The sequence below is a fragment of the Eleutherodactylus coqui genome, chromosome 10, assembly GCF_035609145.1.
Source record: "Eleutherodactylus coqui strain aEleCoq1 chromosome 10, aEleCoq1.hap1, whole genome shotgun sequence".
Taxonomy (NCBI): domain Eukaryota; kingdom Metazoa; phylum Chordata; class Amphibia; order Anura; family Eleutherodactylidae; genus Eleutherodactylus; species Eleutherodactylus coqui.
This window is the reverse complement of record NC_089846.1, coordinates 142,313,837-142,334,844: the sequence shown is the minus strand read 5'-3', so window position 1 is coordinate 142,334,844 and position 21,008 is coordinate 142,313,837. Positions and strand designations below refer to the sequence as shown.

The following is a 21,008-nucleotide window of genomic DNA, read 5'->3' as shown; positions in this document are numbered from 1 at the left end:
TTCTTTTTGCTTAACCAGTTCATCTCAAGGGAGTTAGACAACAACCAGTGACAGCTATTAAAGCTCCCCGTGTAACAGATGTGAGGAAGCTAAAATCGCATTGAAGAATCTTTGTCCTTTTCTTCTCCTCCTAAATCCGGCAGTTTTGCTCAGGTAAAGCACAAACATCAGAAGGGTTCCTGTGTAACAACCTCAAAGGAAAACTCCGTGTCAATGGCAGAACATGCAACTGCTATGGAGCCCACAGTACACGGCTTCGCCTGCTTACTCTGATGCTGTCATAGTGGTTACCTGCAGCCACCACTAGGGGGAGCTCAGTGCATACAGAAAAAGCAGTGCTTATAAATGGACTATGTGTCCATATAAAGTGTCTAATAGAGAATGCCACATTTTTGTTTTTCTGCTGCTATTGGAGGCATAGGGAGGGTAACAAATATCGCCATAAAGTCTAGGGCTGCCATATTACTGCTGCATAGAACAGTAATACGTCCATGTGCATGCAGGGAAGGATGGGAGCAGAGACTATAAACCAGGGAGACTCGGGCTGAAAATGGCTACTGCAAGGCCCGCACAGAAATAGACCGTGCCGCGATTTGTTTTCCGTGTTTGTGTTTTCACGCGGACAAATCGTGGCTGTCTGCATAGGATTGCGTTTTGTAATGCACTCCGATGCAGGCGGGCACGGGCGGAAACAGGACGGCTCTCATTCTGTGGACCCGGCCCATCTAGGGTCGATGATTTGGTTTGTTGGCGGATAATACTACCCCCGGCAGATGTACGGCCCTCCATGATCACTGGGGGTCTCTGAAGCCGAACTCACAGCTGGAAGATACAGTATCCGGGGGAAAGAAAATAACAATTGGAGTTGTTGGTCCCTTCGCTCGGCACGCAATACTCAGGGGGCGTATCAGTAGATCAACCTGCTCAGCTGCTGTGTATCACCTGCCTACAGGTAGGACTGCATGCAGGTGAGAGGTCCCTTTAAATAGAGGAAGTGCCCGGTCCCCACGAAGCGGGGCGCGGATGGAACTTGTAGCTTGGCCTGAGACTAAGAGGACGCAGCTCTGGATGTATCGCTCCATCTTACACCTCCTGCTGGTGTGATCAGAGGACGGCCATGAATCCTCCGCCCTGCCGGCCGTCATCCGATGTCTTGTCTGGGATTTTAGGTCTGTTTGCCTCTCTGGTCATCAGGCCAATAATACCTGCAATGATCAGCGTGAGCGCAACAAGGCACTCAGGGTCCAGTAAGGCTCTTAGGGGATCCCATGCTCTAATAGGTTTGGCCATGTAATAAGATTGTTATCGATTGCCCAGCGCCGCCATAATAATCAGACATTGCAGAGATGTAGATGGGAGCCGCTCCGCTCACATCTCTATTCCCGAGCAGAGAAACTCAACTAATGGATTATCTGTAATGAAGCAGAAAGCGGAGAGGTCAGCTCTCTATACATCCTCCGCGCCTCCCCGCCTGCGCCCGCCACAAATCCCCCGCAGACGCACGGTTAAGAATAGTAACAATAAATTGGATTCTTTTTTTTGGCTTCATGAAGCAGCTGCAACCAGCGAAGGCATATAGGATAAAATGAGGCTTACACTCCGAGGACAGCGAGGTCCCGGCTGCAGGACTCAGTTCACGTTATCCCAAAACTCCCACAAAAGAGCCATTTGCTCAGATTACCAGAAAATGAAGCATTAAAAGAGCCTTATATACATCTATCCTGCCGCCTACGCAGCCTTGTATGCTTCAGGACCAGAATGGGAAGCAGAGGCTTTGTCTTCCTTGCTTAGATCAATCCGAATTGATTTCCTTATGTTCTAGAGCGTCGCGGGGCTTATTCTATTATGGTCTATTAGGTGATACAAAATCCCAGCAAGGTAGAAAAGGACGGCGGTGCATTACAGCAGGATACGTCTAGGAGAACCATCTACAGGGGCCCCTAAACATATAATATTACCTGATTCCGGGACGGCCAGTCTATGCTGTAACCATAACCATAACTGGAGGCCTCCAAAATGTCACCCAAATGTAATACAGGAAAGAGAAAACGAAGCAGAGAACTAATAGAGATAAAGCAGGTCTGACATGTCAGAGGGCTGCTGCAAGATGTAAATCACTTCCTATGGGGAGGACAGCAGCTTCTCCACGGTCCTCTACAACACATATGGCACCAAAAGAAGACATGCCCATGCGGATTGGCTGTATACTCCCCATGCTACAGATCCGTATTGTCTGAGACATTGTATGTTGTGGCCGGGAAAGACCATTGTATACTGAAAAGTATTGCAGAACCCAAAGTGGCCCTCCAGTCTGGGGCTGGCCTACCAGGGAGCCAGTGAATCCCCGGTGGGCCGCTGAGCCAGACGTATTGGCAGATTATAGCGTGTGGGCCTGCATGCTATAATCCCCTGGGGAATGGCCTGGGGCTGAAGGCTTGGGCGTGTGCCGTTAATGTTAGTTAAATCCGAAGCCTCTTACTTCGAGGCGGTCACCTAACGGATGCAGCGGCAATCATGTGACGATCTGTGTTTGGTATGTTCTCTTTCAGGTCACTGAGTGTCCCTTCCTAGCATTAGACGTCACCGGCACAGTCTCTGATTGGCTGGGTGTATCTGTCACAGGCTGCTGCAGCCAAGCGAAGACCTCAGTGCCCGAGTGATTAGCTGCAGCAGCCGGTGATGTGCCGAACATAGGCTAACTGCACAGCGTCGCAGGAGAAACCTGGAGCTGCGGCCAGAACATGCAGGGAGCTGCGAGGAGGGACTCTATGGCTGCCTATTATCTTATGTTGGAGAACGCCTTCGAGTGGAGATGTGATATCGCACGCAGCAGCATTCAGAGAGTGCAGCGGCCAGGACTTAGCGATCGGGCGTCCGGTGATATTGGCATGTAGCTGTACGGTGGGCCACCAGAATCCGTTGTGTTGGTGGGCTCTAGGTGAAGCATCTGGATCTGGGAGCTCAGGCTGTATGACAATGGCTCCCGCCGCGTCTGATATGAGAATGAATTATTGTGTGAATATTTGATAGATTCCTCCAAGGTTATGACAGATAACAGATGGAGGACCTATATGTATCTCCAGCAGCAGGGACCCGCAGCGCCGTATCGGCAGGTTATCTATATTAATGGCCTCCCCTCCAGGCCTTCTGCCTCGCTGTCTACACAGATTCATGTTTCATTCTGCGTCTGTGTGGTTCGTCTGGAACAAGACAGTCCGAGAAGGAAAGTGACATTAAGGATGTGGTGTTATTAAAGGGGCCATTAGAGCGCAAGCTCTGCGGCCAACGTCACTTCTTACAGCCTTTCTGTTGTTGACAGTTAAGTATATGTGGAGTCAGTATATAGAATATACGCTGTGCAGCAAAAGGGGTTGGGATCAGAGCAAGAACCAAAAGGAGAATTTACTTACATATATTGAATGGAAGCCGTCAGCATAATGTAGGTTGTGTTGGGGGACGAGGCAAGGAGCGGGGTGGGGTATTATTCGGACTCTTTTCAGAGTGCTGTCGCTGCGTCTCCCATACAAGTTCATGTCACATCCCCAACAGACCAATAACTCCGTTTATGATGCTTCGGGGACGTGACGGTTCCCCTTAAAGGGGTTTTTAAAGATTTTTTTTATATAAATTGAGTTCCCACTGCCATAATACCAGAAGTAGTCACCTCTCCCAGCTCCCCGCTGTGTCCTGCATTGCCTCTCCAGGTCCCTCCCCGCATGACATCAGATTTATAGGCTTCCCCTGGCTGAAATGTCACAGGGCTGCAGCCAATGACAGAGTGCAGCAATCAGGTGCAGAGCCGCCATTGGCTGCAGCCCTGTGACATTCCGTAAATCAGGCTAGACTGCAGCCTGTAAACACCGGGAGCAGCAGCGGATACAGCAGCGGGTACAGCAGCGGATACAGCAGCGGGTACAGCAGCGGGTGTGGAGAGCGGCCATAACTTCTTTATGGCAGGATTTTGTTTTATATTTTAAAAAATCTTTGAAAACTTCTTTAATACTCAGCGGGGCTCCATCGGCCCCAATGACACCGGATACGGTCCGTGACCTACTTTCTACTAACTTCTGATACACTTCAGTTTGTATTTCCCTCCTTTCGTCCTGCTAATCTCTAGCGAGTTCTCTCAAGAGAAGATGCATCAGCCTATCTACAGTGGTGCATGGGCCGCTACTGGACAGTATAGCAATGGAAGAACGGACTGTGGAGTGAGGAATCATGATAGTCCATCTTCTAATCAGATGAAGGCACCTGGGTAAGGAGGATGTCTGGGGAACACCTTCTACCTGAGTGTGTTGTGCCAACAGGTAAGTATGGCGGGGGTTCTGTTATGGTCTGGGGATGTGTTACGTGGCATGGTCTCGGTCCGTTGGTTGTGGTGGTAAGAACCATGAGCACGGAGGTGACCCTGACAGTCTACACAATAATATGCGGCCAACAATGTAATAATACTCTGGAAACGGTCGGCCATACTTCCAACCAGACAAGGTACCTTGTCACAGATCCAACACTGGTTGGTTTGAGGATATGGATATTCCACGCTTGAACTGGCCTGCATGGAGTCCAGACCTGAACCTACTGAACATCTTTGGGATGAATTGGAACATTGCGTCAGAAAATATAAACAGAATCCACCTTTTTTTATAGAACTTGCCAGACATTTGCAGGGTGAATGGAGGGAAATACAAGGAAGTTATCAGACTTAGTAGAAAGTATGCCAAAGAGAGCATCCAATGTCATTAGGGCCAAAGAAGGCCACAGTAAATATTAGCATATGCAAATAAATACAGCTTTTGATTCTTGCTCTGGTGTCCATTTCCTTTTGGTAGTCTATAGGGTATAATAATTAGAGATGATATTACAGAGTAATATATAAAAGTACAAGGTAGGAGAAGGGGGCTGCTACATACCTTTTTACCCAGTTATTAAAGGAGCACAAAACCTACAGAAGAAACTTAGTAGAAAGAACTTCTAATATATTTCAAAAACATGTTTAATATAATAATACTAAACTTTATTTGTATGGCGCCAACATATGCCGCAGCGCTTACACAGGGGGATACAGAAAGACAAAAGGACAAACATTACAGAACCACGGTTACATAGTAATCAGCTGATGGAGACAATAGGGGTGCGGGTCCTGCTCCAACCAGCTTACATACTACAAGTAATGGGGGATACAGAAGGTAAAGGGGCTGGAGATGTGCACTGTATGGGGAGGTGGAGATGTGCCCGGTATGGCGAGGTGGAGATGTGCCCGGTATGGTGGGGTGGAGATGTGCGCGGTATGGTGGGGTGGAGATGTGCGTGGTATGGCGAGGTGGAGATGGGCACAGTATGGCGGGGTGGAGATGGGCACGGTATGGGGAGGTGGAGAGTGAGGGATGTTATACACAGACAATGGTCAGACATTTGGCCGTGTGATGGCAGGATCGGTATGACTACAGGAGCGGTTTATGATGGCTAGCAGGGATTGCAGTCAGTAGGTCAGGGAGCATGTTACCAGGGGGGTACAGAGGGGTTTGTTTAGGGAATGCGGTATGCCTCCCTAAAGAGGTGCGTTTTTAGAGCACGCCTGAAGTCCTGCGAGTCCTGGATTGCTCGGGTAGCCTTTGGTAGTGCATTCCAGAGGACCGCTGTTGCTCTGGAGAAGTCTTGGAGGAAAAGCCTCATACACACCACCAATCTGCATGCACAGAGCCTCATGAAGTCCCACTCCCTATAGTTCTGTATTACAGTTTCCACTAACACCATATTTTTGCATACTTTCATAATGCAGAAGGTAAAAGTACAGGTCATAATCCAGGGTTGATGGGAAGGAAATTGGAAGCATGCAGAGAAACAGAAGGGGCCGTAGATATGTATGGTTCTCGTATGTTAGATCTGTGATATGGTTGTGTGCTTAAAACCTAAATCTGGATCAACAGGCCTGAATTTTCTCCATTTGTGGATAATTTGTTTAACCCTGATTGATGTACTTCCAGGCCTTTAGCAGTGCTTTGTGGTCTTTTCCAGCTTCATGCATCTCTAAAACATGTTTTCTGAGATCTTCTGAAAGTTGTTTACATGAATCATCGCACTAACCAATCTTTCTTGAGAAGACCAGATTTGTCAGTAACCAGGCTCTATGTGACTTTATTTAATGGGTAAGCAACGGTGAAACCCACACTCCCAATCTCATCGCCCTAATTGAAACACCTTTTGCCAATTAGCTCTTGGAGAATTAATTAACACTGTGGTTCACTTTTTCTCCCTGTACTCTGGATGATTACTCAGTGTGCTTAATGAAGACATGAGCGGTACAACTTTTAGGCTGGATTCACATGGGTGTAGGCATTATTATGTGCGCCCGCCGATGCCGTAAAAACGCGTGAACGGGCGCACAAATCTAATGTGAAAACGCTGGCCGTTATATGTTCCTGTGAAAAAGCCCTAAGGATGAGACTTGTTCACATGTCATACCTGGCACTACCATCTGCAGGACGTACGGGATGTGCACACATTATGTCCAGCTTCCATTGTATCGCCTTCATTAAAGCTGGTGAGCCCCCCCCTGTAATCACTCTATACTGTGCAGCCGCTTGTATTAATTGCACCCTGTGGATGATTAGCCCTATGACACTACATGATAAGTAGCCTCTACAATTCCATTCCTACTAAAAAACCTCCTCTCCTAATTGCGCCATTATAATTATACCTTTCAGACGGGCACATTGCCAAGTTCGGAAATGGTCCTACGTGAGTCACACAGAGAGGACCCTGGGAGATTTCCTGCCTACGCAGAGAAGACTTGGGTGGTTTTAAATATCTAATGCGGCCGATGAGGAGAGGCGATGAATGCTACTGACACAACAAAGAGAATGTAAAGTGAGCCTGTGAATGCCGAATTATTGCATGTCACGGTATTCGAGATGGGGCACTGGCGTCCTGCGCGCCCCGCCATCCCCGCCATCCCCCCTCCTGCCAGGCTCTGTCATGTTCCAGCAGTGAGATAGATGTTATATGCCCACTTGCAGTTCCACGCACCGAGGGAGCGAGGCAGCCAGGGCTTCCATCACTCAGACAGCTGCCTTAAAAGCCTATTAATATTTTATTACATGGTTTGCTCGCTCTTTATGCTCCCCTGCTTTGCCTATGACTGACACATTATCATGTAGTCTCACTCCCTTAATAGGGGCTGCCCCAGGGAACCTCACAAATTCTAGGATAGATTTTTATTTCTTGCTCTAGAACCTGGAATACTTGTGGTTCCTATAAAATAGTATTTTACATAAAACTCCACATTAAAAGGAATGCATGGGACTAGAAAAGCACGTACCCTCTGCGTGTAAAGTGCTGCGGGATATGTGGCAACATAGCTGGCATCTGGTATTGCAGCTTAGCTCCATTATACTTAGTGGGACTGAGCCGCAGTACCACACACAACCTGTGGACAGGTGGAGTGGCTCAGAGTAATGGGGTGCCCTCCAGAATGCTCTAAGTCACTGTCTTGTTTGTAGAGTGCATCAGATTTATGTGTATTACTGTTAGCAGGACTGAGAGGCCTAATGTCTGGAATGCTCTGTCCTGTCTGGAAAATGTATCGTTTTGTGTGTCGTTTGTGGTCATGTGATGATGTTGGCAAAGAATGCAATGCAAGTCAGTCTAGAAGTCTGTCAGTCTTGGAGTTCTGAGAGTCAGACACACACTAGGGAGAGAGAACAGGCTGTGTGTGGAGTTTGGAGGAGGCCGAGCAATTGCCTGATGCTCAGCCCGTTCAACCCAAGAGTCCTCTGTACTACTGCTGAGTACTGAGAGAAAGGAACTGCTTATCAGCAAGAAGAGAAGAAAGCAAGTGTGAGTGGTTTGCTGATGGAAAAAGTGATTACCGTGAGTGAAGGACCTGCAGATAACTTGGACTGTGGATTGTTCCAATACCCATGAGTTCCACCGAGATAGAAGTCTTGTCTGCTGTGATTTCTGCAATTGTTATTGGCTTTATTGAGAAGTTAAGTAAATGGACAAGATCGACCGTTCCCGGTTTTGTTCCAAAATATATTCTTCTGGTGTTGGAGTATTTTATTCATCTGCAAGATCCACTCCAGGAGGAGGAACATTGGCGTCACGAGTGAGAACTGGACTTAAGGTTACTATCCCTGTGATCTCCCCCACGGCAACAGGGTCGGGACCCAAGCTACCCTCAGGGGAGGAGATGGTAGAGCCCCGTGACAAGGTTAACATCTCTACCCCGCTGTCTCCTCGGCTGTGGCCCTGCTCCTTGGATGCTGCACAAGCATGGCACTGTTTTCGGAAGAAAGCAGCACAGTTGTGCAGTTTCCCAAACTCACAGCTTTTGTAATGATCAAGCAGAGTACTAACGAAGCACTCTGCCTGATCCCAGTGAATACTGTGCAGCCATACAGTTACACAGTTCTCTCTCTCCTCCCTGCAGTCATCTCTATGATCGGAACAAGGAGGAAACACGAAGCTGAACTATCCATGTTCAGCAACATTGCAATGGACCTGGCTGCAAGCTAGTGTGAGAGCAGGGAGCAGTCTGTGAGAGGGGAGCAGCTTGCATTGAGGAGGGGCGCAGTCCATGGGAAAAAGGAAGGGGCCTGTAGAGCAATCTGTGAGTGCGAAGGGGCATGGGTAGTCTGTAAGAGACGGTGGCATGAAGTGTAGTCTGTGTAATAGAGAATGGCATGGTGTGCAGTCTGTATACCAGATGTGGGCATGAGGAGCAGTCTGTGAGAGAAATAGAGGTGCATAGGGAGCAGTCTGCATAATAGAAAGAGCATGAGGTGAAATCTGTGCAACAGAGGATGCATGGAGAGCAGTCTGTCTAGCTCTACTATCTTCAGGGCACTGTCTGTAGGGATTTATTTGCGAGGGTAACTGTAGTTATGACATAATTATTTCTGAAGTTCGGTATTTGCTGGTACTGTGCCACACAGCATGTACAGTGATAAGGGCAAATGGGGGAGCAACAGGCACAGAATTGTATACGCTGGTAAGAAGTAGAGAAAGTGCTGGAAGCATGAAGAACCAAAGAAACCTGGCCAGCAGACTCTGCAGACAAGTTGTGTCTGGAAGACGTTGTCATAATGGCCAGGGCAATATGGAGAAGATGGGAAAAGTGAACAACTACAATCAGAGAAGCAGTCAACGGTGAGCCACTGGATATAACTGTACTGTAATCAGTGTAGAACTACATGGTCAATGTACGGGGGTAATACTGGTCTTTGCATAGTGATTCTTATTCATCACCAGTATGGTAACATTCAGACACTGTGTAGAGATGATATGTGGACATGGCAGTATTATCTGCCCCTCGTCTATTGGTATTATTGGCAATATGGATCTTTGCATTGTGCATTCCGGTGAGTAGCAGTATGGAGGTAATGCTTCCTCTCTGTATGGCAGTAACATTTGGTCCTGGTATAGCGGTATTGTTTGACAATACTGTATGTGTATAGAAATCATTCTGGGGGGGGGGGGCATGCACCTCGGGACTTGTACCCCTGATATTTTAAGGGGGGGGCATGCACCTCGGGACTTGTACCCCTGGTATTTTAAGGGGGGGCATGCGCCTCGGGACTTGTACCCCTGATATTTTAAGGGGGGGGGCATGCACCTTGGGACTTGTACCCCTGATATTTTAAGGGGGGGGGGCATGCACCTCGGGACTTGTACCCCTGGTATTTTAAGGGGGGGGGGGGGGCATGCACCTTGGGACTTGTACCCCTGATATTTTAAGGGGGGGGGGCATGCACCTCGGGACTTGTACCCCTGGTATTGTAAGACAATACCCCTAGACATGCTAGAGATCATGACCTTCTGAGTAGACTGACTGTGGGGTTGGTACAGGATCTCAGCACTTGGGGCCCCACTGTTAACATACTTAGTCGCAGACCGTCCCTGCTAATGGGGAAATTCTATAGAGTTCCACAAGATTGACATTTAGGATCCCTAAACACTTATAAATCCTGTGACAGCCCCATAGGGTGAGCGATTACATGGCGGTGCCATATACTTGGCGTATCTCTACATGCTTCCCAGAGGTACAAGGTGATTCCTAACGGGGATATTAATTACAGTAAGAGAGCAGTTAATAATCTCACATATACAGTATCTCTCCCCGCTGCAGGGCGAGGGCCGACCTCACATAACGTCTCACCGTCTACTACATATGTTTACTCTGCTACTGGTATAAAGACACTTATGTACAACCTCCATATCTGTGGGCTGCAGAACAGACCTGCGTGCTTAGATAGGCAGATGGGAGAGACGGGCAGTCAATAGTGGGACCACAGAGAGATGGCATCAATTAGGGGAGGGCTAGCACTGGAGAAGGAGGCAAAGGAGGGCAGATAATGAGAACGACGAGAGGCATCCAGGGGAAGACGAGAGGCGGATGACAATGACAGGCAGGTAGACAATACCAGTGAAATTGAAATGTAGAACGGGGCGCTACAGCGGAGCCCTCCACCCCAGGACTGGGATCGGCCAACAGGTGTTGTAGCCCTCGGGGAATGAGGGACCTACCTGGGTCAGGTGATGCAGCGTCCTCTTCAGGGTACCCGGCATCCACTTCATGCGCCCAACTTGCCAACAGATTTTGAGCAAGCCTTTTGCCCTCCACTCTTGGTAACCGGTTTTCCTTCTGGCTCTTATCACAATGGGTGGTAATCTGTTAACTTTTCATCGGAACTCTATTCAACGGTGCGTGGCTTTTGTCTCTGGGTGCGGGGTGGCACACAATGTGGAGTCAGGATCTAGTCCTCGCCTCATTTGCCCCTCCAAGGCCGTAGGCTTGCTCACTTGGCACACTAACTCAGATTGGCTTCCTTCCACTCTGCCAGGGGCCACCCCACCTTTTCTACCATTCCCTGGCTTCTAGGGCAACAGAGATTTTTGGTGTGTTGCACCAGACACAGGTTGCCACAGCCAGCACCCCGTGGGCAAAGCGTGATAACCGAATGTTGTCTGCAATACACTTCAGAAAAGGACAGTACAAAGAGTCTATTCAACATTACAATAAAACCCAAGGGCTTCGCACCAAAGAAAAAGGCAGTAAGGCAGGCAATGGGAGTGAAAGGTGGGAGGGCAATAAGGAAGCTATAGGCAAGCAGTAGGGAGGCAGAGAATTGGGCCTAGGAAGGAGAAGAGCAAAGAGGTGAGAGCAGGCAATAGGAAGGCAGGTAAATAAATGTAGGTAGGCAGTAAGGAGCTGAGGGCAGGTAGTAGATAGACAGGGAAGTAAAGGCAGGCAGTAGGGAGGCAGGGAGGTGAGGGGGGATAGTAGAGAGGCAGGAAGATAAGAGCAGGCAGTAGCGAAGCAAGGAGGTGAAGGGAGGAAGGTAAAAGGAGGCAGGGAATTGGAGTAAAAGGTGGAAGGGCAATCAGGAAGCTATAGGCAAGCAGTAGGGAGGCAGAGAATTGGGCCTAGGAAGGAGAAGAGCAAAGAGGTGAGAGCAGGCAATAGGAAGGCAGGTAAATAAATGTAGGTAGGCAGTAAGGAGGTAGGGAGATCCAGACAGACAGAGAGGTGAGGGCAGGCAGTCAGGAAGCAAGGAGGTGAGAGCAGGCAGAGAGGCAGGGAGGTGAGGACAGGTAGTAGATAGACAGGGAAGTAAAGGCAGACAGTAGAGAGGCAGGGAGGTGAGGGGGCATAGTAGATAGTCAGGAAGATGAGAGTAGGCAGTAGCGACACAAGGAGGTGAAGGTGACCAGTCAAAAGGCAGGAAGGTAAAGGGAGGCAGGGAATTGAGGGCAGGCAGAAAGTAGAGGTAGGGAAATGCAGACAGGCAGTAGAGAGGCAGGGGGTATGGGCAGGCACTAGTGAGGCATAGAATTGAGCCCAGGAAGTAGGGAGAAGGGTATTTGAGGAAAGGTCAAGCAGTAGGGAGGCAGGAAATTAAGGTCAAGCAGTAGGGAGTCCGGGAGATGAGAGCAGGCGGTAGGGAGGCTGGGCATGGGGGGCAGACAGTTGGGAGGCAGGGAGGTGAGGGTAGGCAGTAGAGAGCCAAGTAGGTTAGGGCAGGTACTAGGGAGACAGGGAATAGAGGGCAGACAGTTGGGAGGCAGGGAGGTGAGGGTAGGCAGTAGAGAGCCAAGTAGGTTAGGGCAGGTACTAGGGAGACAGGGAATAGAGGGCAGACAGTTGGGAGGCAGGGAGGTGAGGGTAGGCAGTAGAGAGCCAAGTAGGTTAGGGCAGGTACTAGGGAGACAGGGAATAGAGGGCAGACAGTATAGAGGCAGGGAGGTGAGTAGGTTCGCAGACAGAAGAGACAAGCAGAGGCAGGATGGTGACATAAGCTGTCCTACCTGGGAGCTTATCATTAATTCTCCTCTCATTTTCGTCTACAGGAAATATTGGTCTCAATCTTTTGGGAGCAGAAAAGATGCAAACAATGAATGATCCCTACGTGATCCTCCTACCACGACCCACCTGCTGCAGGTAAAGACTCGGCTCCTTACATCTGACTATCAGCCCAATACAGAAATCATGAAGAATTTCTCAACACTTGAAAATTAAAGAAAAGCTGGAAAATAAGAGTCAGCCATAAGAAGGCCAGGCACAAAGCTTCACTTACTGGACAATGGCTTCTCCCAGAATCCTCTGGAGACAACAGCAATACTGAGAGGTAATGGAGTGTCTGCATGAGCTACAGCACCCTCTACTGGACAGGTCGATGGGGACAGGTATGCTCACCCCTCTCCTCTCTAAAGATGGCGGGGGGGAAGGATTCATCTGGAAATGTCTCCCACACCGTAAACAGCAAAGTGGAGAACTACCCCAGCAGTTCCTGGACCCAGGGAGCCTCCGCAGGACTGTGGATTCTGGGGGTGGGAGGGTTGCAGACGTCTCTTTTTGGAGGTCAACAGATCCCCGGGTCTGGAGGGGAAAAGACTATTTAGAGACTACCTTTGTAGACACTCAGGGAAGTCCAGATATCTGCAAGAAGTTACTGTACACCCCAGAGAAAGACATTCATACTGTGTCATGTGATGTGCGGGATGATGATGTCCTGGATATGGAGGTAGGTCCACATTTCGGCATCATTCTGGCAGGTCTGACCCTGACATTGGACCAAACTCATTGTGATATCACCATTGCCTTCAAATCCTCCAGCCGGTCCTCCAGCACCCTTTCCAATACTTTAGACTCCAATGATCCCAGTCGGCAGCTCTACAAGTGACCCTACACACCCCTCGTCTATTTGCTCAACCGTCCCCCTTTAAGACAGTAAAGGAACAGGCAGCAGGGTTTGAAACAAATCTTTTGTGGCGTAGGCCACACTTTATTATAGGCCAATACATTGGGAATCGCAGCACTTGATCCCTACGGACTGTCTGGGCCTCAGCCTGCCACGTGGCTCGGAGGCGAGTTGGGCCATGCCTGCTGCCTGACTCTTGTGCACACTGCCATCCGCACGGCCTCACCACTGCATTTAATACCGTGCCTTAACATGAGCCTCCTGCTGAGACTTACCACTCTGCCACGGCAGTAGCCACATACCGCATTACCAGCGTGTCCGCATTATCAGCATGCCAGCTAGCTTATCATTGGCCCCATAGCTGCCGTACCCACTGAACACTGGCTACACATTGGCCACCTAACGGGAGGCCTGCCCGTTGAAACTGAGTGGCTATCCTCCCCCAGGCAATAGCGCTTCGGCTGAATGCAGGACTGCCATGCCGCGGGCATCTCCTCAAATATCCTCATCCTGGGATAAGTGATTCCGCCATCGACAAACTAGGGCTTCCCGAGTCTGCCCTACTTTGGGTCTAACTGCTCTTCCCTCTCCCAGGTAGACCCCTTTATCCACCCTTAGGAGTCCTAGCTGTCACCTTTAGGCGCCCCTTAACTCTGAATGACGGACCCCATAATTAGCTCAGCCCCAACAGCTAGTGACGACCACCCCCCTGCATGTAGCCAGAGAGACCGTCCTAGATCACCCCCTTATGTCTCCCTTCCATCCCAATGAGTCCACAGCACCCTTTATGGCTCCTCCTTCCTAATCTTCATTGCCCCTTAATGCACTTTGTTCTCGCTGTCCGAAATGCTGGAATCCCTATGGGGCCCTCTCTTACAGTTATGGGGTCTATTGGAAAGCAGTGCTTCTATGGTGGTCATCTCTCCATTATAAATAGAAGATCTGATGCGAACGTGCGAAGAGTGTGAGCGGGGATTATACACAGAACTGCAGAGAAAACCGACCGCATTATATTGGAGAGTTATGGCCCATTTACACGCAAAGACAATCTTTCAAACGATTGACAGTTTTTGCGATCATTTTGCATAAAGTGTTAATGGACACTAATCTCCATTAACACTTTATTAGCTTCATTTGCGCGTGAAAGGGCCTCTGGGAGCTGTTTGTAGAGCACAGCATGTGGTCTGAGTTTTGCACACAGCTCCATTGTTCTCGCATGGGCTGTCGGCAGAATACAATGTAATCTCTGACTCCCGTGCAGAATACAGTGCGCGGACCTGTTGCGTGTAAACGGTGGCAGCATTTACACGCAACATTGATCACTCATCGGCAGTCAATGGACCAAATTTTAAGCGATAATCGTTGCATGTAAATGGGCCTTTATGCTGGGTTCACACCAGCTCTATTATTTCCATTGTTCGGCTCCATCATAAGAGGTGAACAACAAAAATAATGAAGTTGCCAGACCTGGCACTGAAAGGGATTCTCCCCTATTCTGTCCTCCGGATAAGTAATCAGTAGTTAATTGGCAGAGGTCTGTCGCTTGGGATCCCTGCTAGTCAGCTGATCCCAGGGCCCGCTGTCAGTGCTGGAAGCAGATATGGCTGTCTGTATAGCAGCGCCCCAGTTTGGCATTGCAAGCACAGTTCCCACTGAATTCAATGCGAGTTGTGTTTGTAGTACCAGACCACCCCACTGCGATGTGGACAGCGCTATTTGCTCCTAACACTCTCTGCAATGACAGCGGGCGCAGGGATCAGTTTATCGGTAGAGATCCCAAGTGGCAGACTCCATTAATCAACTTTCGATGACCTATCCTGAGAATCAATAGTAACATAGAATCCCTCTAGCTGACATGAACGGTGCCTGATGGACCCCATCGAATGTAAAGGGATCCGTCGTACATACCTATCACCGACTGGAATAATTGGTGTTATTGGTCTGGGATCTTGTGCTGGATCTGCCCTGGATCTCACGCCGATCTGTTGCACTGGTGTCTGGTAATTGGGGGCTCAAAGGTACCGAAATATGGTTGATGGGGCCCCAATTACAGTTTTTTTCTTGGGGCTTTAGGTTCCGCCTTCATCATTCTGCGTAGCGGTCTTGTGCTCAGCGTGGCGGTGTTGTTTGCCTTGTGTTACGGCATTGTGTCTAACAGACAGTGTTTGCACGCTTGGCTGCCCTACAATTGTCAGGTCGTTTACAGTCTGATTCGAAGCGAGCCAGGGATGGATGAGGCACAGCGGGGGGGGGGGGGGGGGGGGGGGGGGTGGATGAGGCACCGCCGGGGGTGGGGGTGGATGTGGTGGCCGGGAGGTGGGGTGGTGGTGGCCGGGATGAGGCACAGCGGGGGGTGGGGGTGGATGAGGCACAGCGGGGGGTGGGGGGGTGGATGAGGCACAGCCGCAGGTGGGGGGGGTGGATGAGGCACAGCGGGGGGTGGGGGTGGATGTGGTGGCCGGGAGGTGGGGTGGGGGTTGGCTGGCGGGGGGGGGGGGGTGGATGTGGTGGCCGGGATGCGTTTCCTTCATATCCACCATCCTTGTTGCCATTTCTGCATAAGGTTCCTGCTGGTCGGAGCCGTTTAGTATTTCTCCGAGACATTGAAAATCTCTAGAAGCTGCAGTGAAATGCGACGTTTGCAGCTTTTCGGTGTAATTAATGTGTCGGAGTTGCAGCAATGTGATTATATGTAAATGTGTCCATTCTGGGATAAAGCTGCTGCAGAGAGGAGTCGGATAATCAGCATGAAGACCCCACATTGTGCTCCTTCCATCTGCTAGCGGGGGCTTGTGTGAAGCCCCCCATGGGCAGCGCGTCCGATCTATGAGGAAGGGGTCAAAGTGTCCATAACCAGGATCATAACACTGGGTGAAGAGCGGCTTCCCGCACGCCGCAGTAACCGCGTTTTGGGGTATGTTCACACCAGGAGATCTGTAGCAGAACGCTGCGCGTTTAGGTCGTATTCACACGGCCATATATATCCCTCCGAAGCGTTCGGTTTCCGATGTATCCATTCAGACCAGCGATATTTAGTCACGGAGAAAAAATAGTGGTGGGAATATTAGGGCATCGGCGACTGAAAATGGCGCCCGATTTTATACGCCGCGTGAAAGGATACGTCTTGCCCTATCTTCTGCCGAGATACGCCGGAGGCTCCCAGAGAAGCGGAAAAAAAAGGAGGGGGGGGGCTTCCAACGCCGAGAAACAAAGGCAGCCGGCTCTGTTCAAGCACAAAGAGTCATTCCGAGGATTCCTGCCGACCGAGGGATTTCCGCGCGGCAGCGTTTTTTTTTTCGACAATAAGCCGCAGCCGCCTGTTAGGACGGACGACAAAACGTGGCTCAGACTCGGGACGTGACTGCGGCTATTCTTCACTCACACGATTTTTAGTGACGGTCGTCTGAACGAGGCCTTCACGGGAATTTCCACCTCTTATTTTCATTTGTGGTGCCGCTGGTCGGTCCGTAGATTTCAGCCTCATTCACCACATCATTAATGTGTGTAGTAAACGCGGCGTGGACTCGGCGCAGGAAGGGACACCATCATACTATGACATCACCATCCGAATGAATGCCACGCTTGTGTTGTTACTGCTCTGTAAGTTTGGTGCATGGCCTTAAGACGTTTTAGGTAGATCTGAAAAGGTGTGTAAGTGGGGTGCCCCGGAGGGGCCACCCAGGACACGGGGCCCACACAGAGGAGTTGGGGGGGTAAGGCTGTCATGGGTCACGGCGGCACTCACCAGTCTCCTTCCCGGAGGGCTACACGTGACCTCGGCCCGGGTACCACTAGGCCTCCTCCAGACACCCCTAGGGTGGGGATGGCCAATGAACATTGAGTTGGATGGTAGGTTGTCACGTGACGCCACCGCTCCCTTTTCACCGGAATAAAGTGATAATAAGACAAGTCCACAGACTGTATATTAGATCCCTCAGTCCCTGGGAACGGTCCGGGCCTGGTCAAACTCTACTGTGGGTAACCGGAACACTTTACAAAAGCCCAACGACACACCGATGCAGGCAACACAGAGAAAGAGGGTCTGGGAGGAACTCAGGATGATGCTGGCCCTACAGTCCTTGATAATTGTACGGGACCGCTCCTCGAAGGGAATATACTCAGGACGACACCGGCCCAACAGTCCTTGTTATCTGTCCAGGACCGCTCCTGGACCAGGAAGGGATAGACTCCTCAGATACACTCTAAACACAATACCTCTGCACAGAGATGAGGTTCTTCTGTCGCTCACTATATCTCTCTACTCCTCAGTGGCCCCTGGTATAGCAGGTTTCAGGGAACCACTCCTCTTCCTCCATTATTCACCACATAGGAGTTGATGGTACCCCCCTGCGGCTGGCACTCCACTCAAAACTAAGACAACACTAGATCAGGTTAGAACGGAACCCCACACTTTGATGGACTCCACTCCCTACTCTCTGATGGACTCCACTCCCCACACTCTGATGGACTCCACTCCCTACTTTCTGATGGACTCCACTCCCTACACTCTGATGGACTCCACTCCCTACTCTCTGATGGACTCCACTCCCTACACTCTGATGGACTCCACTCCCTACACTCTGATGGACTCCACTCCCTACTCTCTGATGGACTCCACTCCCTACTCTCTGATGGACTCCACTCCCTACTCTCTGATGGACTCCACTCCCTACTCTCTGATCTACCACACCCAAATCACTCATGTTTATAATCTCAAGCATACCCCATGACAGGACATGAATTGTTACATCTGCAGACATATCCCAGCCTCATGCAGACATTAACTCTTCATTTGCTGCAGCGATGCAATACACATAACAAATGGCAGGACAGTTTCTGCACAGCGCATCTACACAAGACATTACATGCATGACATTTATGGAGGGGCCAGGAGTATATATGTATACACAAGTAAGGCCAGTGTCATACAGGCATAAACACATTTACACACGCCATGGCGGTGCGTATTTGAGCAATGATCGTTGTGTATTTGTGAGTGTACTTTTTAAGCTAGCAAATAGTGCGCCCGCGACCAGTCATTGAAATGGGAGAGCAAGTTAATTACTTCAATATGCGCTATTTTAAGGTGCAAGTGTGCAGAAAAATAGAACATTCTGCATATTTTGTTGCGCAAACTAAATGCGTGCGTTAAATACGCCATTGAAATCACTGGGCTCCGTTCATGCCTGCTGTGTGCACAAATCATTTCTGTGAATACGGCCTAATCCGTGCCATACAGAGAGGAGAACCTCTAGATGTCAGCGGGTTCATTCACATGCGCATGTATTTCATTAGAGCACAGATTGAACTAATTAGCTTTTCAATTAACATTTCAGTGAATGGGCATACGGTTGTATGTTTCTCTGCAAGCACAGGAATTACAGGAACACGCACATGTGAGCACAAAAAGGTAACACCCATGTCACCGGTTACCCTCCAGGTGGGAGATGGCAGAGCCACTGTGACAAGGCCCAAACTCTACCCCGCTGTCTCCTAGGCCGTGGCCCTCAGGTGCTGCATATGAGTGTATGTATTCATGCCTCTTCGGATCTATTCCATTTTAGCCTGAAGAACCCGAGAGGCTCACAAGCTCGCTGTAACATCATGTATTTTTGTAGCCATTAAAAGCTATCATATCTACAAGACGACTTGGTTTCTCTTTCTGGGAACAATCACACTTAACATTTGGAAACTGGGTTTACAAAACAGGCAATGCCTCAATAACAGGAAAGGGGGCCTTGTTAATGGCATCATCACAGACACTTTCTGAGCATCTCCATCTGAATATTCTCGAAAACAATGTTAGAACAGTGCCATGGGCAGTGCCAGCAGAGTACCCCCTTAATCAGTGGAAATGGCATGCCCCCATAAACAATACAGGCAGAGTGCCCCCATAAACAATACAAGCAGAGTGCCCCATAAACAATACAGGCAGAGTGCCCCCATAAACAATACAAGCAGAGTGCCCCCATAAACAATACAGGCAGAGTGCCCCCATAAACAATACAAGCAGAGTGCCCCCATAAACAATACAGGCAGAGTGCCCCATAAACAATACAGGCAGAGTGCCCCCATAAACAATACAAGCAGAGTGCCCCCATAAACAATACAGGCAGAGTGCCCCCATAAACAATACAGGCAGAGTGCCCCCATAAACAATACAGGCAGAGTGCCCCCATAAACAATACAGGCAGAGTGCCCCCATAAACAATACAGGCAGAGTGCCCCCATAAACAATACAGGCAGAGTGCCCCCATAAACAATACAGGCAGAGTGCCCCCATAAACAATACAGGCAGAGTGCCCCCATAAACAATACAGGCAGAGTGCCCCATAAACAATACAGGCAGAGTGCCCCATAAACAATACAGGCAGAGTGCCCCCATAAACAATACAAGCAGAGTGCCCCATAAACAATACAGGCAGAGTGCCCCCATAAACAATACAAGCAGAGTGCCCCCATAAACAATACAAGCAGAGTGCCCCCATAAACAATACAAGCAGAGTGCCCCCATAAACAATACAAGCAGAGTGCCCCATAAACAATACAGGCAGAGTGCCCCATAAACAATACAGGCAGAGTGCCCCCATAAACAATACAGGCAGAGTGCCCCCATAAACAATACAGGCAGAGTGCCCCCATAAACAATACAGGCAGAGTGCCCCCATAAACAATACAAGCAGAGTGCCCCCATAAACAATACAGGCAGAGTGCCCCCATAAACAATACAGGCAGAGTGCCCCCATAAACAATACAGGCAGAGTGCCCCCATAAACAATACAGGCAGAGTGCCCCATAAACAATACAGGCAGAGTGCCCCCATAAACAATACAGGCAGAGTGCCCCATAAACAATACAGGCAGAGTGCCCCCATAAACAATACAAGCAGAGTGCCCCATAAACAATACAGGCAGAGTGCCCCCATAAACAATACAAGCAGAGTGCCCCCATAAACAATACAAGCAGAGTGCCCCCATAAACAATACAAGCAGAGTGCCCCCATAAACAATACAAGCAGAGTGCCCCATAAACAATACAAGCAGAGTGCCCCCATAAACAATACAGGCAGAGTGCCCCATAAACAATACAGGCAGAGTGCCCCATAAACAATACAGGCAGAGTGCCCCCATAAACAATACAGGCAGAGTGCCCCCATAAACAATACAGGCAGAGTGCCCCCATAAACAATACAGGCAGAGTGCCCCCATAAACAATACAAGCAGAGTGCCCCATAAACAATACAGGCAGAGTGCCCCCATAAACAATACAAGCAGAGTGCCCCCATAAACAATACAAGCAGAGTGCCCCCATAAACAATACAAGCAGAGTGCCCCCATAAACAATACAAGCAGAGTGCCCCCATAAACAATACAGGCAGAGTGCCCCATAAACAATACAGGCAGAGTGCCCCATAAACAATACAGGCAGAGTGCCCCCATAAACAATACAGGCAGAGTGCCCCATAAACAATACAGGCAGAGTGCCCCCATAAACAATACAGGCAGAGTGCCCCCATAAACAATACAGGCAGAGTGCCCCCATAAACAATACAAGCAGAGTGCCCCCATAAACAATAGTCCCAGCAGCGCTTGCTGCTTTACCAGAAGTATGGAAGATGTCCCCATAGTCTAGACACTCTTGTACAGTATGGTCCATTCTCAAGCTGTGCGACCTTCCCTTTTTATATTATTTTACCGTACCGTCACCTTGACCCTTGGAAGAGTGCTGGCATAACTCACAACTGGAAGGGTTATAGTTCCATACAAGCTTAATACATAACCTATAGACTTCTATGGGTGTCTAGTG

General features: G+C 49.5%; 1 protein-coding gene across 4 annotated transcripts in view; it reads left to right on the top strand.

Moving 5' to 3' along the window:
* The window catches only part of TMEM91 (transmembrane protein 91), a 69,109-nt gene that overhangs the window by 36,242 nt on the left and 11,859 nt on the right, over nt 1-21,008 (top strand). For 3 of the 4 annotated variants that reach the window (XM_066579913.1, XM_066579915.1, XM_066579912.1), the window contains exon 2: nt 12,352-13,025. In XM_066579913.1, coding sequence (XP_066436010.1) covers nt 12,633-13,025 — 393 coding nt within the window. In that variant the 5' untranslated portion in view covers nt 12,352-12,632. Of the gene's footprint in view, nt 1-11,419; nt 11,451-12,351; nt 13,026-21,008 lie in introns of those variants that run through there. The other variant, XM_066579914.1, reaches the window with a different exon arrangement.